Genomic DNA, 26,444 nt, shown 5'->3' on the forward strand with positions numbered 1-26,444 from the left:
GGTACATTTATTGTAGTCATATACAAGAATTGTGTATTCAAAGCGTTTTTGCTGTCTATCAAATTCAGCAGGCAATTACAACATATGATATATTTCTCATGTTTTAAATTCACTCTGCATATGTAGTTTTATTGTAAGTAAAGCCATAAAGAATGGGGGGGGGGGGGGGGGGGTGATATTCCACTGTAAGTCAGGTAATGCCAAAAATTCATGAAAGACACATTCATTATAAACATACAGATTTAATCATTGCAATTCTTTTTTGCAGGAATAAAAATTAAAACAGTTTTCCTTAACCACTTATGAGTTCAGTCATAGATAATTTATATTGGATAATAATTGGCTACATTCAATTGCAACAATATCACTGATGACATTCTGGAGGTCTTCGTCATTTTCTGGACCCTCCCCATTTTTCACCATGTCAATACAAGGAAAGTAATTGTTTGGTTCCTTGGAAAGCAGGAGTATGGCTGTCTCACTTCAGAAAACATCTGCAAAATAACAAAACAATTCTTATTATTGCATAAGTTTGCCTCTTGTCGGGTCCCCCCCCCCCCCCGGTCATATAGAAAACCCAGACATATTAGCATCACACATGTTTTGAACGTTAAATAACCAGAAAAGTTTTTATAACATTTAGAAGTTTTATGGCCACGTTTAACCATAAATTACAATTTCAGCAGCTCATCCTTTGGTATTAAAATCCTCCTTGCAATTTGTTCACTGTTTTAATGCACAATAATATGCATATGCACCTCTTTTAATCATTAAATTTGAATTTAAGAGATCGAGATAAAGATTTTCATTTCATTGTGAGAATTTTCTATCTCAAATCAGTATGCACTGATATACTCTTTGTGATCTAATAAAATTAAAAACTTGATAATTAATTGATTTATAGATGGTGTTTCTTTTTCTAGTGTTCACATAAAAACAATATTTCATGGGTCAAGTTGTCTACACAAGGGGTGAGTTGTCTAACCAAGGGGTTAAGTTGCTTAAACATGGCTTGCCTGAAGCAAAAAACTGAAAGTAACACAAAATGTGAAACACTAATGGCAACAAAGAACAATAAACAAAGTAAAACATTTTGATACGAAAAGAAAGGTCTTGTTACAAGGATTGTTAATATGAAATATGACAGCCTATCATTCACCCAGTTTTAAAATTTGGGTCAAATTCCAAATTTAAGGTCACAAGGTCAAAACCTTTATCAAAAAAAGTAACTTGACCTGTAACCCATTGATATAAATATATGTATAAATTTTCAAATCAATAGCTGCAGACACATTGCCAAAAGTCATAAAAACTGTTAATGCACAAATGCACATACAGGCTGAGGCCAGATAAAATAATGTGTGGTTCTGGTTACACTCCCTTGAAAAATAGGGTAGGTACATGTAGGTAGTTAGGTATTTTATTTAATTTTTTTAAATTGAATTTTAATGATAGATTTTAGATGGAAACACAATTTTCTTTTTCTTTTACTTTTACTTCTTTGCATGTACATGTACCATTTATATATTATTGATATACATGTATATACCTATCAAAATTGGTAGGGATTACCCTAGTTTTGATAATTCTTACATATTTATTTCAAATAAAAAAATAAAAAAAGGGGGGAGGGAATCAGTGCAATTGCCAAAATTATGTTTTTGAGCATGAAAGTAGGAAATGATATTTCAACTAGAGTACTGTTTTCAAGCCCTTCCAAGTTTTTAAATCTATTCAACTTTTTCAAAAATAAGGAGGGAGATCGCTTATTATATTCAAGCAACCTGAAATTTGCACTATTGTTTATGTATAAGCACTCTTTAGTTCTAAGTCACTTTCTGTCTAATGTTAGATGACCTGTAATAAGTGTTTACAGTTAATTTTAATTTAAGTGTGCAATAAACATGATACAATGTAAATAACAGAATCATTAATAAAATTTTACTTCTTTCTGATTTTCAGTTCATTAATCACAGATCTCACAAATATCTCCACAGACTCATACATAAATATTTAATGTCATTTGATTTTATTCCAAAATTGATTTTTAAAATTATCTTGATTCCAATATGCACTGCTTAATAGATTTTCTGTTTAAAAAAAAAAAAAAAAAAAAAAAAAACAAGCTAGTAGTGAAACTACAGTTACATTAATATCAATGCACACCTCCTCCCTTCAATCATTTCTATTATCATTTTCTTTAAAAGTTAAAAAAATGTCTAAAGACTACAACATAATTTGCTCTTACATTCTCCAGAAAAATCCTGGACTTGAATTTGTACTTTATTTGTTTGACTTAATTCAGTTTCCATCCATAACTCTATCAACTTATATATGTTAGTTGTTAACCTAGAAGGTGTCACTTAAATTCCTATTGGATTTTATTCATACATTTGTTTGCATCATACCTTTCAACTCTTTCTTTACATCTGTCTTAATCTGGACACAACTTTTGTATTTCTCAATCTATTGTCTTGTCTGCAAACACAAAACACATATATTAAAATTTCATTATATTCCCTAAATATGTTGTAACAGTATTTTAATCTAGAAAATTGTGCATTGAGGAAATTGATATCTTGAAAATTTCAAATAGAAGTAAAAATTAAAAAAAATTCATCCATGAGTATTTATGCATAATTCAATATCTGTTAGTGCAGGAAGATGAAAAAAAAATAACTTACCAGAATCAATGGCAGCTTGAGCAATGTGGCAGATCTATCGGCTTTGGAGTCACCCCCCCCCCCCCCCCCCCTTTCACATATGAGTTAGATTTGTCATGTAATGGGTGACAACATGTTGTTCTTTATTCAAAGTCAATGTCCATGATTGGCATAGGCATGATGATGTCTGTTAAATCTAGATCATAGTTAATGCACATCAGCTGTGCAGTGCAGTGAACAATGATTCTGGAATTCACACAATTTCTGATGGACATTTAAAAATCTCAGGTGTGCTGAAGTATACTTCTTGCAACCCTGATGTAAATAGACTCCCTCTTTCCTTGTAATTTTCACCAAGGCTATAAATTTATTTCCCATCACTTTCCACCCATTCCATGTTGTTGTCATCTGCCTTATGAATCATTCTTCCCTACCTTCTTCCCATGAGAGTTCCACAAAGGGAGATAATTTTTTGATAAAATTTCCGAATTTTATACCCCAAATAAATGACTTTCTATTTATTTGCAACCAAATTCCCGTTTAGTAGTGATAATTTCTGCATAAATCTGTGTTTTAAACCAGGAAACTATCTATTCTAAGCGTTTCTTGGGGTTTTATGACTCACTAAAAATAGCATTTAATTTGAAAGTTACATAAACTTACTAGTTCAAACACTATACGACTTAAATCTGGAGAATGAATTTTAAAGTTGTGTTCACCAATTCAAAGATACCGTTCGAATAGACTATGCGGAACTGAAATTATATGTGATTATTCTGCTTTTGATATTTTAATGACTAGCTGAAAATACACCATTTTTGCATGAAATTGATGTGTATATTGTGCTAAAAATAGAACGGCCCATTAGGTGTTAGTTCGGGAGGTACTCATCGATTTTGCCACAAAATATGATATAACTAGTAAAATACTTTTGAAATATCATAAAAAGGTCTGAAAATTTGACAACACCTTCCATAATAATTTTTTGGTTTTGCATGGTTCTATCGTAGACAGCCTCTTAAAAACAATGTTCAACCGCTTTACTCGTATATTTGACTGCAAAAAAGCTCCCTATATTAATATTAAAGACAACATGCATGTATTATTTAAAGGAAATAACTTTGTTAATATATTGAATATCAAATCATCTTTCTTCTATAAGATATTAGTTGATAACAAGTTCATTAAGCCAATCACAGAAAACTCTTGGACGGAAAAGTTTGACATTCCGAAATCTTTATGGAAGACAATTTATCTCTTAAAAGGCGCAAAAATTTCAGATAAACAAATATCAGAGTTTAACTATAAATTGTTACATAAACTTTTGAATAATAATCTGAATGTTAGCAAATGGAATCCAAATATACAAAAATATTGTGAAAACTGCGGTGAAATTGTGTAGCAGCCCTGGTCAGTTTATCAATGAAGTTCAAAGACTGATGATGAAGGGTTGTCGTTTATTCATCAACGTAAGAACTGAAACATACAAATGATGCATAATGTATACACATTGTTATGCAACAAAATAAAGTGACAAATCATCACACTTGATTAGTAAAGTTATAAACACTTAGAATAATATTGACTAGAAAAATGACATTCACATTCAATTAATTGACATGACTTAGAGAAAACTACATATTTTCATACTAAATTCTTCAAGTACATTTAGGCTTCAAATCATGTATAAACTGGACAAAGGGAGATAACTCTAATTTGTAAACAATCAAAATTCTCTGCATAGGCTTGATGCTCAATACTGTAGTATGTGTGTATTGTAATATGTTCATTAATTAGTTAGATCATGGTAAAACGTTTGCAAAATAGATATACAAAGGTACATAACTAAGTACAGCAAATCTCATGGACGATTAAACATACACGTCACACAATGCGCGCCATGTGTAAACTACATGATACTACAGAACATGTAGGACTAATATCAAATCTGGTGCAGAAAATCATACATTAACAATAAACATCAAATTACCTTGTTCTCTCTCTGACCAAACTGCTAGAAAGTTATGCCTAATGTAAACAAAAGAAAACAAAACCCAAAAGTGGATATCGCACGTTGTGTGTTACGTTATCTGTACGTTATTTGAAAACAACTGAATCTTCATCAAAAAATGTCAAATTTGCACAACAGGTGCCCGTTTCATTCATCAATAGTATACCCCATGCACATAGCGATCGGAGCAAGATAACTGACGTAACTGGTGATTTACTTCCCCTGGGGACTATCGTAATTTCTGCCTGTTTTATCAGTGAAATATGAGGCGCGTGTGGTACTTTTTAAATTGAAATAACTTTGTATAAAATCAAGATATTTCCGCAAAAATGGTTTCATTAGAAAGAAGAATGATGAAATTTGCTATTTCAATCACTTATTAATCCTAAATGTATTTATACATTCTTTTAAATTGCTAATTATTTCAAATTTCATATGAGTGAGATCTTTGGTTTTGTGAAAATCTTCAATTTTCGGTACTATAATGGAATCTGCATCTGGTCAATTTGGTATCCTAGAAGAGCCCGTTAATTACGCTTAACAGATTAAACCAAGTTGATACTCACGGGTGATTAGTGTTTCAGATAATGACCCGCTAATCTGTCAGGGGTTGTGCGTATTTAGCCTTTCTTCAAAGCAGGGGTAACACATTAAGACTAAATACTGGTTAAAACAAATAAATAAGACTAAAGTCTGACTGGATAATATGACGTTTTAAAACGTGTACACAAATCATACAGAAATCATCCATGTAACTGTTCATTACAATTTTTTTTAGATGAAACATTTCCTAAATTTTGGTTCCAAAGAAGATGTAGGCCAAATATCAAAGGCGCTAAGTATAGTGGTGTTGAATTGTAAGTGTTCAAAATGCTCAAAACGGTAAGAATATCTAGTGACAAACTTAATATGCAGAACAGAACACAAATTTTTGGTCAACGCTTTAGAAGACGGCAATAGAATTATGGCCTACGCCGTCAGAGCCTTGATATCCTGCTACGGAAGGGACTGTCGTAAATCGAGCCAGAAATATTGCTTCGCGTGTTGGGCCCTTAAAACGAATAATTTGAAATCTTCTGTGTTAAGGAGACATTTTGATGTTCATATGAGTGACCTTGACGGGCATTTACCATGAATTATCTGAATTTCTCTTTAGGACATAAAATTAAAAATAAAATAAAATTTCTAAACTCTACGCAGAAATACGAAATCTCTTAATTGGGTTAATTTACGATAAAGACATTGAATCAAGAAGTCATAGAGTTATGTGTGATGCTTATGAATGTCAAGGAAAGTCCATCTAACTGTTGCGCAAGGCAGGAGGAGGGGGAGGTGTTATTGTGCAATATGCGTATTGTAAAATCGATGTGAAATTTTGATACGTCTTTTGGATGTGTTAAGTGTTAAACCCGCCGGTGTATGCTATGTAGATGGGTGTTTATACAAATATTTACGATTTTCTAGCTGTATAAAGCAAAAAATACGTTGTTGATACGTATTTAGATGTAATTGATATTTCGCATTGTGTATTGCGTCATGTTTCTTGAATGACCTATTAAAACACCGTTTTGTTTTTCAAACCTCTTGTTTTGATATCCTGTGCTGATTTTGAGCCGATGAAAAGGGAAAGGACTGAGAAAAATGGGAAATTGTGAAATTCACGACTTCCTTCAAGGTATCACATCGGTAATTATTTTCACTATATATTACTATAAAGGAAAAAAATTCATTAAAAATCAGTTTACAGAATTGATGCCGAATAACGCAGTCAGAAACGTTCTATGTTACCTATCTCGTCTGCCGACACCAGAAAAACACCACCCTACGCGGCATTTTCGAAAATAAATTACCCGCAAACAAGACTACCCTCAAATCCACGTGTTTTTCACATGTGTGTCAACAGCCGGAGTACACCTCAGGAAATAGCCTCAGCTACCAACAGCAAATAGTTCCTTTGTATACACTTGGTTATTTCTACAAATTACACAAAATTTCCTAATCAGGGGTGCAAAAATTAAGAGAAAAGAAGAAGAGGAAATGAGAAAAATCGCGCAAGGAAAAAAATATTTCTTTGAATATATGGAACTACAATTGACTAAGTTCATTGACAATTACCGGTGTGATACCTTCAATGCACATGCTCGACAATGTGTAAATAAACACTAAACACGGAACCGATAAAAATGAACAGTTCCGGAATGCACAATTCTACTGCGTGCTAATACATGTAGTAAATATAATTATTCTACCATTAAACAAAATGACAAAACAAAAAATTTAGGCAAAAATTGCTGACATTTACACTCCCACCAAATCCCTTGGATTTCCAAAAGAAATGTCACATTTAAAGGTATATAGGTTGAAATTCATAAGCTCAATGATTGGCATGTACACGTTTCAAGTTAAAGAGTCCGTGAAGTCAAAGTCAAAGTTTTGATTAATTCGTGTAGAATAACACGAAAGTCAATATCCCAAAATTTTACAGTCAATATAGCGGCGATAAGGAAATTATTCCCGTTCAAAGTTGTCGATTTTCGCACCTGATTAAAACCAATCAAGGCAACTTCCGGTTGTACTATTATTAGCAAAATACTTGCGTGACGTCATTTTACATCAGCTTTGAAATGGCAACTGTAAACGATAACAGCGTAACCTCGGATTCTTCGTCCGATATTGACCTACACATGTCATCTGAGATATCATCCTTCGAAGAAGAACACGAGGAACATCAGCAGGACATAGTCCCATATCGGTTTGAACTTGAAGCGACTGATCTTAGCGAATCGGATGGTTCAAGCGAAGACGAAGTCGACGACCAGAGCAGACTAGAAAATACAGATTGGTACAACTTTCCCTATCTTTTATTTGTTACCCATGTAATTAAATTGATAAAATATATATAAAAACTTTATAACTTCACAGCTTATGCGTGTAGAAAAAAAATAATTGTATCCACGCTATTGAAAACGTTTGGCCATTGATCAGGTCCAGCACAATTTCTTCATTTAGCTCTCATTATAAACGTAATTATAATAGCTTGATTAAGCTAGATTAGATTGAATTTCTTAAGTGTAGCCAAGAAGTCGCATGACAATTTTTGAACGTGTTTTTACTTTGAAGTGACCACAACACTGTCCTGATTAGAGTTCATTACAAAAAGTCAATCATTCTAAGAATGTTAATGAAAAGAAAATTTCTTCTGTGTTGTTAACTGTCCACTACCCTGTGTGCGTTGAAACATACATGTAGATAACAGGGTTTTGACAAAATATGAGGAAATGGGTATATATTATAGTATAATAGTACCCATTTGCTCATACTGTGTCAAAACCCCGTGGATAAGTATGATGACTTTACAATTTGGAATTCGATTGCCAATCCATTATTATTTTGATCCTTGTTAACTTTTATTTTATTCTGATGATTGGATAAATGTTGCTCAACAACTTTTAAAATAATCCTCAACAATCAAAATACTGAAGGATCAGTTTAAGAATTATTTTTTTGTTTACAATGTGTTGTATTGACATCAAGGAAATAGCTAAATAAAGAGAGTGCTGCACCTGGTAATCATGTAATTAAGCTGCCATGTAATATTTTACCTGCTTTTCTATTTGTCTTCATGAAATTAATTCATAGCAAATACTTCATTAACTAATGATTCAGTAATACATGTTGATAATGCAATTACAATTTTAGGTGCAATTGTGGATCATGGACACCCATGCCCACAGCATTAGAAAGCAAATGCTGCTCTGAAATTCCACAGATTGTCGAGAAAATTGAGTCTTATAGTTAACCTGCATTACAAGACATCCTGGATTCCAGACTGTTTGTCTAGACGTCTTTGTCCTGGAGACTGCATACTACCAGTATCGTTCTCAGTATGGAGATATACAGAACAGCATGAATGAGTAAGAATGATGTTTTATTATCAATAATTAATAGGAATTCAACAAAAGTGGTGTATTCAGTTGTGTAACAATTTATACATTTTTATCATAGGAGAAACAGATATACCGCATATCGTCAACTAGCTCGTTGGTGTTGGGGCTACTTAGGAAAGAGTGTTCGAGTTCCCCTCCCCTCCTGTGCAGTAACAAAGATCCGTGAGACATTCAGCTCAGAGGAGTATCACGGATATCAAGACCCAGAATGAGTAAGCATAATTTGACTCAAAGTAAAACATTTTTTAAAAAGTTTAAAAAAAGCAATATTACTCATGATGAAAAAAATATTTATAATATTATACAAAAGCTAAAAACATAAGCACGAAAAAGAACACTAAAAATAAAAAATATCTGTAAAGATATCTATTTTTTAATTAGAATAATTTAAATCAATGAAAGCATCAGCTACAAAATAAATCCTGCACCCAGGAATGGGATGTGGGCCCTGCTTACATGTTTCCATGTCTTTAATGACTATACAAGGGGAATTATTTACACTATAGCTACATACTATGACACTAAAAATAAAGCAATCTAATACTAAGTTATTTACATATGCAATATACTACACAACTATATACATGATGGACGTGATAAAGTTTTGTTCATCGCACATGTTCATCACACTTCTCTTCTATACTGGTGTCTCTTTCCTCATAAAACGAGATCTGAAATGCTGCACTGCCTCACTTTTTTCAGGATGCACAAAGTTACTGCAAAGCGGTGGTGGCTGTATTTCTGGCAAGCAGGAGACAGGTGGTTGATGGGGTGATGTAGCATCAACTGAAGCTTCCATGGATGTGAATGTCTCGGTCATCAATGAAGTTACATACCCTGAAATGAAGTCAATATGCAATAACTGTGTCATATGAGAATCTTAATTTCTACTCTTCTAGGTGCTCATTGTTTTCCATAAATTCAAATTAAATTTTTTAAATTCTTTATACTGTTTCTATTTTATTGGTATATATATATAGACTTTATTTAGGCATTCACATTAGTCAAGAGAGGGAGAGAGAAAAAGAGGAGAGGAAAGGAGTATTGTTGTAGTACCATATGTTGAATCTACAGTTCTCTTTCGCACACTGTACTCTCCATGCTTAAACTTGGGAAAGCTGATCTTGAACTGCATGTTCCCTTCCTTTGTAGCAGCCTGCACTCTTGAAGTATTTTCATTGAAATGGAGAGCAGCAACGATCAACCTTAAAACAATATTGCTATAAAATTACTTATCTTTAAACATGCTTTGGTCAATTCAACTTAATTAGTAGATTATCATACAGGAGCACAAAAAATATGGGGCAGATGGAAGGATTTTATTTTTTAATATATATTTCCCGAGAAAAAAAATTAATGACAAAAGACATCACAGTGTTAATCAAGTTAAAATTCAAAGAATCCTTGGTAGAAGATACAAAACCAACATTCTGTGACTTTAATCATTCACTCATGTCACTGGGAAGCAAGTTTGTTTGAAATTGTAAATTTTGCGAAAATAAAAAAAAATCGAGGTGACTCCCTTTTTTGAGGGGCGGGCGGGGTTGTTGATCTATCAATTGATTTTATTTGTCCTTACATAAAATATACAAGCAGATGGGTTATTGAACATTCATGAAATTTCTGAAGCATAAACATACCTGCAGTACATGCCATAGTAAGAGAAGGCCACCATTTTGGGGGCAAAGTGGTTGACAGTACTATGGAATGCCTCTATCTGTGATGTCTGGTACAATGGGGATAGCTTGGGAATGTCCCTTTTCATCCGATTGGACAAGATGATGTCACTAATCTTCTCACTTGCTTTTGATCCTTTTTGAAAATGATATAAGAAAAAATTAGTAAAAATGAAATCATTAAACATTCGCAGTTTTTAATAAGGCTCAACACTTTTACAAAAACCATAATAAAATGCGGACAAAAGAAAATGTTTAATTATCAACAGACCTATGCAAAGAACAAGAGGCCCACAGGCCTTAATGGGGCACCTAAGGATCATAGCCCATACGGGGTGCCTGAACCCATGAATTTCACAATACAGGTAGAGAGCTTTATGGACATCATAATCATGCATTTAGTTTTTCTCAGTTCTGTATGGAAGTAGAAGAAGAAAAATTTCTAAGATTTAATACATTTTCACTGCGTGTCCATATTGACCCCACCAAAGGGCCAGGAGTCATAAACTTCACAAGTTAGAGATTCTCATAGACGTTAAAATCATGCGTTTAGTTTTTCGCGAATGTATATGGGAGTAGAGGAGATTTCCCAATATTTAATACATTTTCACTATATGGCCCCACCTTAGGACCTGAACCCCTGACCTAGGGATCATCAAATTTACAACTTAATGGGCTACCCAATCATTCTAAATATCTGTTATTTGCAATTTAGTATCAATAGCATGAAAGAGGATGTCTTTTGAATGTTTAAAACTCTATACCAAATTTGGTCTTGTCCTGGATTCAGAACCCCTACCCTGGAGATCATGAAAGTTACAATTTTGGTAGAGGCTTTCCTGTTCTACATTACTATGTATTTAGTTTTTCTCTCACACATGTGGATATAAAGAAAATTTGTCAAATTTGGGCAGTTTTTGTCCTGCCCCTAAGACTCCAGGAGTGCAGGAATCCTTAAATTTACAATTTATGTCCACCTTGTTCAAAAAATGCTACATACCAAAGTTGAAAAGAATTGGCATGGTAGACATCAAAAAGTAAAAAATGTTCAATTGTTAACGCATGACGAAGGACGACGACCGCAGACCAATTGCAATAGGTCATTCGAGTAAACTTAGGTGATCTAAAATTTTAACAAGTGGTTCTACCTGGTTTTATCCACTTCTTCTTTCGTTCGTCACCATAAAGCATGCCATGGGCACACGATGGGAATAGCTCATTGTGTCCCTCATGCTTGTTGTGAACATGGTTTTCAACGGATTCCCACTTTGCCCACATCAAGTCCCCATCCCCATTAGGTGTAGAGGTTGCTACCCAATATAGGTGATTTGTCAGGCTCCTGCTCCACTTCGATAGCTGTCCACATTCACTCTGTTTGGCGGTAGCCAGGACTTTTTTCTTTAAACCTACATTGAATAAACAGGACAAACTCAGATAATTCTCAATGCATATTTTCTACAGTTCTCTCCAAACTTCAAATAATTAAGCATGCATAGCTATGTGTCTAGTAAATGTCTGCAAATGTTGCAAGCATAAATCAAAGTGAACAATTAAAAATATTACCTTTAGCAACATGCCACACATCATAGTAATGAGTGGTCTCGGGTAAATTTTCCCTGATCCACTTCTGGATTTGTAGATGGCGGTCAGTCACGATCGTCCCTATCTCCAGATCGTTATTTTTTACCCAGTCAACAGCACGCTCGAGACCTCTTTTCTCCATACCATTACTATTCTTTACTTCATTACTCTACAAAATTGTATAACAATATAAATAAGGAGAAAAAGTAAACCACATCTCACACTGCTAATCCACACCTTTACGATAACGAAAACGGGCTCTACCGGAAGTGACGTCAACTAACATCATTGGCGCCATTCTCAATGCAAAATTGGTAGAGCTCGGTAGTGATTATAACATCGAAATGGCTAGTAAGAATAAAGGACGGATGTGCGTTGTGGCAGGTTGTAGCAAAATACAAGTAGATGGAGTTTCGGTGCATATTTTCCCGAAAGATCAGCGTCAGCGAGCAGCCTGGGTTCGTTTTGTAAAGTTAACAAGGGCAGACTGGCCTGGGCCATCGCAGTACACAGTGATTTGTAGCGAACATTTTAACGAGGATTGCTACGAGGCCCGTTTTTCGCTGATGAAAGACTTCGGCAATCCTGCGAATAAGTGTCTTCGTAAGGGATCTGTGCCATCGATATATCCTAAGTGGAAGAGGAATGAACTCAACGACGCCTTTCTTCAGTCTCCTCAGCTCACGACCCCCCCCCCCCCCCCCCCCCAGGCCGAACGAAGAGCATATGCAAAGCGCGCAAAAAACATGGTAATTTTCTTTTCTGTTCTTTGTTGTTGTTTTTTTTTTAATCAAACACACTCAGAAGTATTATTCCCACAGCGATGCAGGTTTCAACTTTATAACTTTATAAACAATGTACATGTCTAGCTGAAAGTAGCCAATGTCTAGTGCAATCATTTCCATTTACCATTTGAAACAATATAAATCAATGTACAGTAACATGTTAAATACAAAGATGTCCTTTATTTTGACTTCATGAATTGCTGGACTTCACGCATCAGTGAGGCGAGACAGTGACACAGAAGTGCAGTGGGTACAATGCACCTGTCTCATAAGCAAATTGCATACCTATCTGATTATTTGTTGAATCTCATCTTCGTAATTAATTACTAATTTACTATACTTGCAAAAATTTGAGTGTAGGTAAATTTTTAGCTAAGGATCTATATGAGTTGCTTGTCAATTCATTATTCCTTATCTTAGACTATGGTACTCAGTAAAACATTTTTTTTTCATTAGGCAAAAAAAATTGAGATGGGATGCATGCTTATGTTTTCTACGTTTCTTGCTTCATTGTTGCTTTCCTGCTCAGATTGAGGATTCGCGTAAGTGGGGGGGGGGGGGGGAGGGGGGGGGGGGGGGGGGGGGGGGGGGGGTGTCCAGATCCCCACCCAGAATTTCCTAGACTTAGTACTGCATTTCCTCAAGGATGTGGTTACACTTGTAACAATTGTTGCATTGGTTCATTATAGATACTGACAGAGTTGCTGTGTGACAACAATACAGAAATACCAGTAGAGGAAGACCTACAAGAGCGTGTTGAGAGTCAGCAAGCACCCATTCAGGTATTCCTGTTTACATAAATCAATTTAAACCAGGGTTTAAACTTAACACCTGTTCACTCACCAAATGCAAGTGAAATTTGGGTTGAGCGAGTACAATTGAAATCTTGGTAACCCACATGGTCAGTACAGTTTCTTTTCAAAAAAGTATTTTATATCGGGTTCGGTATTGTGATAATCCATATTCATAAATACATTTTCCAAAATGATGCTTTAGAAATTTAACCAGTCCCATCGGACTGACTAAAACAGATGAATGTCAGTCCGCCAGACGTTTAACCAGTCACAGACTGACGGGCATATGTTAATTCCCAGCCCTGTCCATGGTTCGAGGAAAGTGAGGTTGGAATGATTTGCTTGATGTTGATATGGAATGAACACTGATGAACATATATATATAAATATTGATAGTGAGACTATTTTACATTATTTGAGTTGGTGGGCTACAAAATTCTTCGGTGGGTTCCGAAATAGCAAAATCCCGGAACCCGCGTGGCTAATGGTATAATTCTTAAAGTTTAAACTCTGTAGGAGAATTTCACAAATAACAATTTCCACATATTTCTATAACAATTGATTGGAAATGGTTATAGATCATGTTTGAAAATTGTCAAAACAGAAATCTGTTTTCAAATGTAGGTTAATAAATCAAACATTTCTGAAACAGTAAAACTAGTTAAAATTGTTTAAAAAGTGTTTGCATTTGCATATTCTACAGAATACTCAATATTTATATCTATTTTAGGAAGAGAGTAGCATATCAATGGCCTGTCAGACAGAAGAACCTAGGAAACGCAGTGTTAAGATCCAAGTGGCTGCAAAGAATAAAGAGAAAGGTCAAATTTAATGTTTACAGACAATATATTATATCAGTGAATTGATTCTATGAACAGTTCATGTTTTTCTTACAATTTAAAAAAACCAGAAACACAATAAAAAGTTTTAAATAAAATAGAAATTTTAATACAAATCTTTGTATTTTGTTACTCGAAAAAAGTCACTTTTTACAATTGGGCAGATTGTTAATGGCCATTTTACTCTCCAGGGCTGCAAGTTAATCTCCAACCACGTGTTCGCAGCATTGGTATACAATTTAATGGCAGGGATGACTTGCCCACTCCACAAGTACCACCAGCAGCAGTTCCTGTCCTGGATTTGTCAAGTGGGGGAGAGTCAACAGAGGAAGTAGGGAGTGAGGCTGCCTCACTGTATGAGCCATCTAGTGGCTGTGACAGTTCAGATGATTCTCATATCCATAATAATAAGTAAGCTCTATTTTGCATTCTGTGAGAATTCGAGTGTTTAGTTGAGGGGGGGGGGGGGAATTAGCATTCTAAGTAAATTCAGATTGAAGTTGTAGAAATTAAAAAAAAATTGATTGTGTAATTCTGAACTATTTTCTATTAAAACAAAACAACATTATATATCTATTGTTGAAAAAAGTGTCTGAAAAATCCTATCAGTTGAAGTACTAAGGAAAACCTAAGCTACATAATCAGTTTAATTTGAAGTGTTTTAGCAATGAAAAGCCCTACAACCCACTGGATGAAGAAAGGTTTATAGTGTCCAGATCGAAGTTGTTGGAGCTATTCAGTAGCTGCAAGAGGTGCCATAGACACGCCACAGCCACTGTTCATCAGGTGATAGGGACGATGGCCAGGATTAGTGCAGAGTGTGAATTCTGTGGATTTACTTGGCAATGGAGTAGCCAGCCCTCCCTTGGAAACATTCCGGCAGGAAACCTCGGATTATCTGCCAGCATTCTGTTCTCTGGAGCCCTTGCTGCTAAAGTTCTGCGGGTTCTGCAGTTCATGGGGGTTGCAACCATAACAAGTAGAACATTTTATTCCCACCAGGCATCTGTGCTGTTTCCTGTCATTGCTCGTGTGTGGAACATACACCAGGAGACGTATGCCAGGCAAGCGGTGGAACGAGGGGAGCCACTGATTGTTGGTGGAGATGGGCGAGCTGACTCCCCTGGTCACTGTGCCAAGTTTGGCTCCTACAGCATTATTGACCTTGAAAAAGGAATTGTGATTGACATCCAGCTAGTTCAGGTATTTGCATAAATGAATGAAAGGAAAGATTTGACATTAACTAGTCTTTATGTATGATATTTAAACATCTATTTTAAGAAGTTTATTTTGAAAGTTGAATGTTCATTAAGGGAATGATCCTTGAATCTGGCTGAACAGTCAAATACAACACGAAGTTTGTCTGGTTTTCTAGGGTGATGAGTCAGACTCCGTGATGAGGAATATACCACACGTTGGTTGTTTCGTTCAATGTTACCAGTTCAGCGTCCTCTCTGTCTATGACATCATTCATGAATTTCTTGTAGTGTTCATAATACTTCGAGTCATTGCTAAGGCAGCGTTTTAAGTGTTTCAAGCGTAGCAATGCGAGTACTTTGTTGTTTGGTAATGTAGGTCGTTTCTTAAAGGGAAGAGGCATTTCCAAGTGCGTGTCCTCTCGTTCCTTGATTGCATTTTCCATAAAATTTAGAAACTGGATGTCCTCTTGTGAGAATTTTGCATCTTCTCGTTTATCATGTGCAAAGTCTGATTCTAAGACCTTAATCACATCCTTTGGTGAGCAAATATGTATTTCCTTCACGGAAGTACGATGGCTGTAGCCTATATGTAATCCATTGTCGGTTGCTTCTGTTGAATAGCCCACCACACTCCATCCTAGTGACGTTTTCACAGCATATGGCTCGTTGTCCCTTCCACGTAATAATTTGACAGGCGCAAGGGCTTGGGGACAATTGTAACCAATCAGCAAACCAATTTCACAGGATTGGAGAGGAGGTAGTTCGTTGGCTATTTCCTGTAAATGAGGCAAGTCCTTGATGGTGTCTCTCACAGGAATATGTGATCGATCAGCTGGTATGAAGTCTCTGGTATAAAGATTATTGATCTTTATATGGCTTGATGAGTTGAATCCTCTTACTTGAAGATCTGATGCTCGACAGCTGTCAATGACACTATTCTGAGATGTCATGGTGGATAGACTAAGACGCACTAGTTTACTAGGTGCATGAAGGGAAGTCAATGTCTCTTGCAAGATAAATGTAGTGTCACTTTGTGCATCTAGAAGGGCATACGTTAACACTTCATGCGTTGGGTTGTCCACTGTTGATACCCATACTGGAACGATCATTGATGTGCCGTTAGACTTTCTATTTCCTCTATTCACATGTAGAGAAGTTGCTTGATTGACTACTGTGTCATCCTGTGAGGTTTGCTTCTTCAAAGGAGGTTCCCTTTCATGGAGACATGCAGGATGTTTCCCCTTACAGATGTCACAGACATGCTTCCGTTTGCAGTCCTTATTTCTGTGTCCTTTACGCAGACAGCCAAAGCAGAAGTTTTTCTTTCGTATGAAGGCTCGTTTAATGTCAATGGAAAGTGACAAGAAATTCTCACATTTAAAAATCCAGTGTCCATCCCTGCCACAATATTCACAAACTCTGCGATCTGCTGTAGCGTCTTTACCTTGATCATGTAGTGCAGTTGTTAACACACTTGCCTTTCGATTAGTGCACTTTGAGTCCTTGATAACCTTATTGTCTGATTCATGGAGGGCATGCAGAGATGAAACTGGATTGCACGCAATTCTTGTCTCTTTGATAACAAACCCAACAAAGGCAGAAAACTTTGGGTAATTCCCAATGGAGTCAATAGTTTCTTGAACTTGGCGGTTCCACCTGAGGGCAGCCCAACTTGGCAACTTTGACATCAGCTTTTGGTTCTCAGTACAGTCGTCCAATATTTGTAAGCTTGGAATCTGAGGAGTAGCGTCCAGACAGGCCTTTAAGAAATCACCATAATTTCTTAATGCTCTCGAGTCCTTGTCACCAATTTTTGGCCAGTTTTCCAGTTTCTTCCTGAATGCTTTCTGTACGACAAATGGATGTCCATAACGATCCTCCAGAACCTTTCTTGCACTATCATATGCTGAGCTGCTTCCAATATAAAAGTATCCATCAATGACCTGTAAAGCTTCACCTGCAACATACTTCTTAAGGTAAAATAGTCTTTCCTCTTCAGGAATTCCCTTTCGTTCTATAAGTGCGTAGAAGGCTGTTTTCCACTCCACAAATCGTAGGGGATCTCCAGTAAAGACTGAGGGCTCAGGAACCGGAAGTCTGTTAAGATTCACGGAATCCGCAAACACTTTGGCCAAGCTGTTCATCACTGAATCATTGGACACTGTTGCATTGGTTTCAGGTGCATTGGTGGTGACAGTAGGTTGCTCTGTGTATGACAAATTAGTTGGCTGCTGATAAACATATGGTATATGAGAAGGCTGACGTGGAGCATATGCCGTTGCAGACTGCTGTTGGACACGGGTAGTCTGTTGATTTGGCGGAAAGTTCACATTGTTTGAGGACAATGTATATCTCGGCTGAAATGCTGGAGCATTACTATTTAATGTTATTGACATGGGCACACTGTCAGGATAAGATGGTTGACTTACAACAGGTGTGGGATATGACGGTGCACATACAGACACGCCTTTGAATAAGATCGGAGAGTAAGAATTGCTGTGTGGTTTTACAGTGTCAAATTCACTCTGCATAAACTTGGAATAGGTGTTCACTTTTACCTCAGCTAATGCCAGAGACTTCTCTGCCTCAATTAATTTCCTTTCTCTGCTCCGTTCCTCCATAAGTTTCTGGTGTTCAAGCTGTAGTGCCTCAAATTTGGCCTCATGTTCCTGTTCTATTCTTATAGATTCTAACTCCACCTTCCTTGTAGCTAAATCTGCAGCTGCATCAATGAGTTTATTTGAAAGTTTAGTTTTCACTGAATCACTGTCTCCTGTGTTGAGACTCCAGTCACTAAAAACTGATCCAGCAAATGCGTTGTGTTTTCTTGACAGTGGATTTATAGAACATGTGTCCTCAACACCAGAAATTATATCGTTAAGTAAACGGATTAAATCCTTTGAAACAGAAACACATGCATCAACCTTCCTCAAGATTTGTGGGTCTGGGACTTGAATGCTTCTGTAATGCTCGAAGGCACACACAACCTCCCTTTCGAACCTTCATACAGTGTCTAGAAATTTTTCTACATTTCCCTCATCTGTGCCACTTCTAAGAATGGATCTACCCTCCCTAACTTCTTTCTTCCATCTTTCATAATGGAGGAAAAATCTCTTTTCCCGTTTTACTGCCTCCTCATTCCTGAAGTCAATCATTTTCTCTGTAGGCCTTGGCACCCGTTCTGACTTCCTGAGAGTATCTGAGTTCAAATTCGAATCATCAATTTTGTCAGATGGCAGATCTGTTTCATATTTAGAGTCTTGATCAGCAGTTGTTTCATCTTTCACCACACTGGGCGTTGTATCACCTTCAGTGTTACCATTATGATTATCTGTTGACATCTTGATGTGTTGATGTGAGGCAAGTTCTTACTGTAGCAGCTCTGGTCAGTTTATCAATGAAGTTCAAAGACTGATGATGAAGGGTTGTCGTTTATTCATCAACGTAAGAACTGAAACATACAAATGATGCATAATGTATACACATTGTTATGCGACAAAATAATGTGACAAATCATCACACTTGACTAGTAAAGTTATAAACACTTAGAATAATATTGACTAGAAAAATGACATTCACATTCAATTAATTGACATGACTTAGAGAAAACTACATATTTTCATACTAAATTCTTCAAGTACATTTAGGCTTCAAATCATGTATAAACTGGACAAAGGGAGATAACTCTAATTTGTAAACAATCAAAATTCTCTGCATAGGCTTGATGCTCAATACTGTAGTATTTGTGTATTGTAATATGTTCATTAATTAGTTAGATCATGGTAAAACGTTTGCAAAATAGATATACAAAGCTACATAACTAAGTACAGCAAATCTCATGGACGATTTAACATACACGTCACACAATGCGCGCCATGTGTAAACTACACGATACTACAGAACATGTAGGCCTAATATCAAATCTGGTGCAGAAAATCATACATTAACAATAAACTCATATAATAAGACATCAAATTACCTTGTTCTCTCTCTGGCCAAACTGCTAGAAAGTTATGCCTAATGTAAACAAAAGAAAACAAAACCCAAAAGTGGATATCGCACGTTGTGTGTTACGTTATTTCAATGTACATGCTCGACAATGCGTAAATAAACACTAAACACGGAACCGATAAAAATGAACAGTTCCGGAATGCACAATTCTACTGCGTGCTAATACATGTAGTAAATATAATTATTCTACCATTAAACAAAATGACAAAACAAAAAATTTAGGCAAAAATTGCTGACATTTACAAATTGAAAACATAGAACACCTTATATATGCCTGTAGAACGTCCAAAAGAATATGGAAAAGGATTAATAATGTACTAAAACTTGATATTTCTTGGAAACATATCGTCTTACGCTTTTATAATGAAACAAATCTATCAGAGGCTCTTAATATTTTTATTTCTTTCATTGCACTGAAGATTTATAAATATAAAATGAAATGTAGACTGAAACCTCTTGTAACAGTGAAAATTTATATATCTCAGTTAAACGGGCTTTAAATACATGTACATATCAATACATTGCAGAAAAATCGTATTCAAATATATGTATTAAAAATATATTTAAGAAAGTTTGTACAACTTTTGATACTTCTTGAGTTGAATTTTGTATATGAGAGGCCCGATGTGGAGGGAGACGACTCCTTCACATTTTGTTTACCTGGAGGCAATTGGACTCTTGGTGTATGTGGTAGTGTGCCTTACAGGTACATTGTAAACGAAGGTAGCCTTTCATGTGGTAAACAATAGTTTTGTTTTTTGTGTATTTATGAATAGTATGACTTGACAATTCAATCTAACTATTGTAAACTCTATTGCATAAAATTGTATTATATATTACACTACAAATTCATCGATATATAACTTATATTTGAATATGTAGAACATTGAAATAATGTTGATGAATGATTTATATATTTGTTGATATTGAATTAAAAGATAAAAAAAAAAACACCAAACAATAATAACTTTAATTCATATGTCGATTCGATATATCACTGTGAGCTCGAAATAAAAGACACCACAGAGTCGTCAACTTCTGCTTCTTACTTAGATATTTTATTGAAAGTAGACATTAAAACGGCAAACTGACAACTCAACTGTATGACAAACGGGATGATTTCAGCTTCCCCATCGTCAACTTCCCATATTTATGTAGCAATATTCCATCACCTGCATATGGTGTTTATATCTCTCAACTGATTCGATACGCAAGAGCTTGTTCTGCGTATGGTAAGTTTTTAATCGAGGCAAGCAAGTTGATGGTACAGGGGTTTCAACATTCTCGATTGAAGTCAGCATTTCGCAAATTCTATGGTTGTTATAACGATCTAGTTTAGTTCGTCAATACAACCTATCATTGGGTCAAATGCTGTCTCACGTGTTTCATATCAATTGTTAGGTCGTTCTTGGCACACTGATTTTGACTACGGATAACTCCGTTTACCTGATCAGGATATAGGGCTCACGGCGGGTGTGACCGGTCGACAGGGGATGCTTACTCCTCCTTGGCACCTGATCCCACCTCTGGTGTGTCCAGGGGTCCGTGTTTGCCTAACTATCTATTTTGTATTGCTTCTAGGGGTTATGAGATTGATCACTGTTCGTTATTTTCACCTTTCTTGTAGCTTGGTTATCAATAGAAAACTAATTGGATTTGGGATATAAAGGTGAAGGTCACTACTTCATATTAGAAATTTGTGGATGCACATTGCGAGGGATATGCTCTGCCTTGCGGACCGTTTGTATTTGATATATTCACTCTTTGATCAACAATCCCATAAGTCCTTTGCACAATGATCATTGCACTACATGTACATTGAATCTACTCTATGTAGGTCAAACATGTAGGGATTTTCCTCAGTTCATGTCAACAGTTTTTGACGATTTTCCACTAGGCAAATATAACCCATTTTGATCAATCTTTTGTTAAGAGCTGCTATTCACACATTTGAATCTAATTATGCATTTTTATTTATGAAATCATTGAAGCTTTCAAATTCCAGGATTTAGGATTTGTCTCCAGGGCAGGAACAAATTTGGTATACATAGTGTATGTGTAAAACATTTAAATAATATCTTCTTTTAATGCTATTGATACTAAATAGATATTTAGATGGAGTGGGTAGTCCTTTACCAAAATTATAAATTAATGATTCCAGCATCTTCGCTATGCAAGGGTTTACAATCCGCTCCTCTTCTCTTGTAGGGAAGCAAAGTGGATCATAAACCCTTCGGTAGCAAAAGATGTGATCCCAGGGGGTTATTGTGAGCTACTCCACAGTATGATACATGCAATCTGATGTGCATCAATCTGAATAGCACCCCCCCCCCCCCCAATATTTAACATATAATTTGAATTTCAATTTTATTGAATCTAAGTTGAAGTCCTTTACACAGTGCAAATAAAATCATCCTAAACGGGAAGGAATAAATCCTACATATTATCCACACTGGTCTGGAAATCTGTCCCTTATAGTCCATACACAGCAGCTAGGAATTATCATGCGGACACCAATTCCAAGTCTTCCATGCTGCCACAGTATAAATTGTCTGTAGGCAGCATGAAAGAGCGAGAAAGATAGAGAGATGAAATGTGTATTCTCCAAATAACACAGGGACGAAACAATAGGAAGAGGGAGGGGCTGCCCCCACTCCTCATTTGGTATGTATACATGAAGTCGACAATACCGTGCGACCTGACAAGTGTTTCGAGTATTGGCGTGACATATTATTACGTGGCTGGTTTGATATTCAGCAAGTCAAGATGAGGTCAATACATGTAAATGAGGTAGGTTGATTGATTGTATCTTGTTTAACATCTCTCGAGAGAATTTTTCACTCATATGGAGACGTTAAAAAAAAAAAAAGAAGAAAAAAAAAAAAAAAAAGAGCGTGCAGATTATTATGAATTTCATCACCGACACAAGATTGTCCAGTCTTGCCTTTTGGATTTAAGAAATGAAACTTATAATTCTTTGTTTGCTGCATGTATCAAACGAAACATTGGACGGAAAACTTTATCAATGCGCGTAGCGCATTGATGAAAAAGTTTTCCGTTCAATGTTTCGTTTGATACATGCATCAAACAAAGAATTTTAAGTTTTATTTCTTATCATTTAATTATGTTTTTAAGATAGAAAAACAAATAGTTTCTCCCATCAAAAAGTTTCTGAAATGGCGCGTAGGAATACATATAGGCAAGAATGAAAACTAAAACAAAACGGCATGGCTGTGCGTTCAGGTCAGGAACAATTACTGTGCAGATTTAAATGGATTATACGTCAAATTAAAGGTGCAATGGTTAAATGCTGAATTAAATATAAAGGAAGATAACAAGTGGTGACTGGATTTATGCTGCATCGTGTTGGAGGAGACGTTGAACACTGGTTGTGTCGTTGGAACGGTGGAATGCAATTCGGCTCCATTTCAATATCGAGGAAAACGTTCAAAACGCACTCGTTGACTGAGCCCCATATAACGCAGTTCAATTTCATTGAATTTACCAGATCAGAAGTCGCCACTTGCTCCGTCATGTTATCGATCTCGTAAAGCAGACGATTCATACCGGGAACTCGTGTAATCTGTCTACTTCTACCAGTAAGTGGTCTACGTCATCAAAGTGACTATTCTGCCACGTCATCGCCTATGTATGTTGTTTCTTTAAATTAATTTGTATTTTATTCATATCTTTAGTTGTGCTAATTTTTGATAGCAATGAAAAACAAAAATCAAACAAATACATTTCGTTATATATAATGCTTGTGTGGAAAATCCCGTTCTATAAATAGCGCTAAAATTAGAACGGGGAAGACGCATTCCAGAGAAAAGTAGTCTCGCGTGCTTAGTGCAGATGAACTCCGAACGAAATTTTGACAGAGAAATCAAACGAATTTTTCAACCAATCAGCATCGTTTATAAGTCATCACTTTAAAAGTTATTAAATGATATGGTTTTCTTTATTACAAGAAAGAATTACAATAGATTAAAAAGAAATCTGGACAACCTTGCGCTCGATATAAACAAAGGCATTAAAAACCTGTCATTCGATTAAAATATCAATAGAAATAATAAAAAATCAGACAAACCCGGTTTTAAAAGACTTAATGTTGACGAACTTTCAGTAAAATAAAATGTCAAACCTCTAAGTTAAGGTATTATTGAACATGCTAGGGCATTGCAAATTGTAATTGAAACTTTGTTTTACTAAATCATTGGGGGTCATATGTCACAGCTAAAGTGGGGAGGTCCTTTGAACCTATTATAATGTGAACACACATGTATATGATTTCTTCCGTTCGAGATCCGCTCTTCTCACTTCCTCATGCGCAAGCCGATTATAAAATTCAAGTCATCTCAATTAAACATTCTGAACTGTTTTGTCATTTATTAATCAATTGTAATAGATAACAAATACGTTCAAATATGAAAATTACAGTAAGGTACAATGTTTATTATATAAAAAACAAACGACAACTCTCTCCCGATTAGCCAGCACTAAAAGGACAAAACAATCGAGTCCATAATTATTATTTAGTTATCACATTCTATCTTTGAACTTTTTTACCCTGTTTTATCATTACTGGATTAGTATTACAAATTGATTGCTGATTCAGGCAGTTACAATCTCGGTACTATTTTAAGGCTTTTCCCAACCAACGCCACCATCTATCAGTTTGATTGTTTGTTGAAAACACAGAAATAGACGTATAAATCAGACTCCAAAGTAAAGCTTATTTCAGAACAAACATGTAATCCCCACTTTTGCCTCCCTTTTTACTCAGTAGTCGAATGTTGGAAATCACCATCTCCTTGTCAACTGCCTTACACATGTCATAAACAGCAATAGCCGACATTGAAGCTCCCGTAATGGCCTCCATTTCTACACCAGTCTTTCCTACAGTTTTTGACATACACTCAATATACACCGATTTTGTGTCTTTCTGCAGTGAAAGATCAACTGACACTTTACTCAGTCCAATATTATGACACAGGGGAATCAGTTCACTGGTCCTTTTGGCAGCCATTATTCCTGCTAACTGTGCAACAATTAACACATCTCCTTTCTTTGATTTGTTTGCCTCTACCAAAGAAAATGCCTTGTCTCCCAAAAAAATAGTTGCACAAGCCACTGCAGTTCTGACCGTTTCTTCTTTATTTCCCACATCAACCATTTTTGCCTTTCCATTTCTGTCGATGTGAGTCAATTTTTGGTTATATTTTAATGAAGAAGTGCAAAAATTTCTGTGACCAAATTTTAAAGATTTGTTGATGAACTGAGTAGAGAGGTGGAAATTAGGTTTCTTTTGCTTCCTGGTTGAAAAGACTGATGCCATACTTCTTGTCACACCACGATCTGAACAAAAATAGACTTAATTTTATTGCTTGATGTGTTCTACATATATATGGTACATACACTTTGAAAAAGACATATTCATTATTCAAGCATAAGTTTAAGTGTAAAACATTGAACACTCTCAACTTCAATAATTGAAAAAAAGTTTGTTTTAATATTTAACATTTAGGAGTTAATTACTAAGTTTAATACATCACATCAACTAATACAGCATAACAGTGTTTACTAGATTTGAGGTACAGATTACAGTTTCACAGACTTTTTCCTCAAACAACAGTACATCCATCTATTTCATGCAGAGTACTATTTTCTTTTGTCATTTCATCAACAGCAGAAAAGTTGAAATCTACAATTACTTTTTTCTCCAAGTCTTTCATAAAATTGCTTGTATTACCTAAGTTTACAAATGAAAAATTAAAAGAATTCAAACACTTTCATCTGGCAATATTTCACCACATTCAAATCTAACAAAATCATTCAGTGTTACATCACTTTCCTCCAAAATTTCTTTTACTGACACATCTTCATTAAGGGCATACTCCTGGAACAACAATCTGGTTTCGTCCTGTTTGTTGGCAGACGGTTTATCTGATAAACTCCCTATACAAGTAGGAAAAGAGGCAATGATATGCTGACAGAGACCTTTTGTGAGTTCTTTCAAAGAATCTTCATTTTCTGTTCCTGATGTTTTGCCAACACTCAGAATGGTCCCAAATCTTCCTAGATGGCAGCCATTAATGGCCACTTTCTTATCTGCAATGTATAACCTAAATCATGATATGAACTGATTTATAAACTTTGTTCATAATGTTTTGTAAAACCTGGCAAAAGAAGTAAATCTACCTGTTTGGCTGAGGTCAGTTTAACCAGTGGACCAGGTCAAGAGTAATTACAATAACCACTAATTGTCTAATGATATAAAATCCACTAATTCTTTGCATCAATTCATCATGTATGACATGCTTGTATCGTTAACAAGGGGTCATGGACCACAATGCTCACCTGAGTTACCTTGGCCCTGATGTTCATCAGAAGATTTAAAAAGTTCTTTATCCTTTATAATCCCATGAAAATTTTGACCTCATATTATGAAACCCAGCCTAGGTTCATGGGGTTGTGACTTAACTGAACTTGAATCCACAAAACATTGGGATGCTTCAATAACAATATGACTAACATGGCCTTGCTGTTCTGAAGATTTTTTCCCCATATATTATGTATTATGATTTTATCCCTAAATTTAGCCCCACCTTTACTAATGAAAGGTGAAGATAAACGAACAGTGATCAATCTCATAACTCCCACAAGCAATACAAAATAGATAGTTGGGCAAACACGGACCCCTGGACACACCAGAGGTGGGATCAGGTGCCTAGATGTTACAAGAATGTAACAAGATTGCTACACGTAGCCATGTCCCCCACCGCCGCAAAAAAAAGTTGAAGCACAAAAGTCCCTCAACTCCTGTAAAATTTGTCGAATCAAAATGATGGCGCAATATGATCAACTACATATGGTGACTAACAATCCTACAAAATATGAATAAAATCCGTTGATCAGTTTCTGAGGAGTTGTGTCCACAA

General features: G+C 35.7%; 3 protein-coding genes and 1 long non-coding RNA gene across 18 annotated transcripts in view; 1 reads left to right on the top strand and 3 right to left on the bottom strand.

Moving 5' to 3' along the window:
- Positions 1–226: 226 nt before the first annotated feature.
- On the bottom strand, positions 227–3,681 carry LOC130051786 (uncharacterized). The gene is made up of 2 exons (XR_008800025.1): positions 2,409–3,681; positions 227–494 (listed from the first exon to the last, which is right to left on the bottom strand). It is a non-coding gene; the product is annotated as an uncharacterized LOC130051786 (long non-coding RNA).
- Positions 3,682–8,588: 4,907 nt separating this feature from the next.
- The window catches only part of LOC125682093 (elongation factor Ts-like), a 214,259-nt gene continuing 196,403 nt past the window's right edge, over positions 8,589–26,444 (bottom strand). For 14 of the 15 annotated variants that reach the window (XM_056154427.1, XM_048922496.2, XM_048922495.2 and 11 more), the window contains 2 exons: positions 25,504–25,614; positions 23,869–24,861 (listed from right to left, as the gene is read on the bottom strand). In XM_056154427.1, the coding sequence (XP_056010402.1) occupies positions 24,239–24,861; positions 25,504–25,614 (734 nt within the window). In that variant the 3' untranslated portion in view covers positions 23,869–24,238. Of the gene's footprint in view, positions 9,459–9,677; positions 9,827–10,261; positions 10,434–11,445; positions 11,704–11,860; positions 12,048–23,868; positions 24,862–25,503; positions 25,615–26,444 lie in introns of those variants that run through there. The other variant, XM_056154426.1, reaches the window with a different exon arrangement.
- Positions 13,619–15,645, top strand: LOC125682106 (uncharacterized). Its single transcript, XM_056154436.1, has 3 exons — positions 13,619–13,784; positions 14,188–14,278; positions 14,488–15,645. Exons 1-3 carry the CDS (start codon positions 13,699–13,701, stop codon positions 14,629–14,631), a joined length of 321 nt encoding a protein of 106 aa, XP_056010411.1. The 5' UTR covers positions 13,619–13,698; the 3' UTR covers positions 14,632–15,645.
- LOC125682086 (uncharacterized) lies at positions 15,532–18,116 on the bottom strand. The gene has a single exon (XM_056154424.1). The coding sequence runs from the start codon at positions 18,114–18,116 to the stop codon at positions 15,681–15,683; it is 2,436 nt and encodes an 811-aa protein (XP_056010399.1). The 3' UTR covers positions 15,532–15,680.

This window comes from Ostrea edulis, chromosome 2 (genome assembly GCF_947568905.1).
Source record: "Ostrea edulis chromosome 2, xbOstEdul1.1, whole genome shotgun sequence".
Lineage (NCBI taxonomy): Eukaryota > Metazoa > Mollusca > Bivalvia > Ostreida > Ostreidae > Ostrea > Ostrea edulis.

What these genes read in the sequence shown, in the direction of transcription:
- LOC125682086 (XM_056154424.1), bottom strand. Translation starts at nt 18,116, where the DNA reads ATGGAGGAACGGAGCAGAGAAAGGAAATTAATTGAGGCAGAGAAGTCT.
- LOC125682106 (XM_056154436.1), top strand. Translation starts at nt 13,699, where the DNA reads ATGTCAGTCCGCCAGACGTTTAACCAGTCACAGACTGACGGGCATATG. An exon ending in CATGGTTCGAGGAAAGTGAG is followed by an intron (nt 13,785 to 14,187) that starts GTTGGAATGATT and finishes TATCTATTTTAG; the next exon opens with GAAGAGAGTAGCATATCAAT. An exon ending in TGCAAAGAATAAAGAGAAAG is followed by an intron (nt 14,279 to 14,487) that starts GTCAAATTTAAT and finishes TTTACTCTCCAG; the next exon opens with GGCTGCAAGTTAATCTCCAA.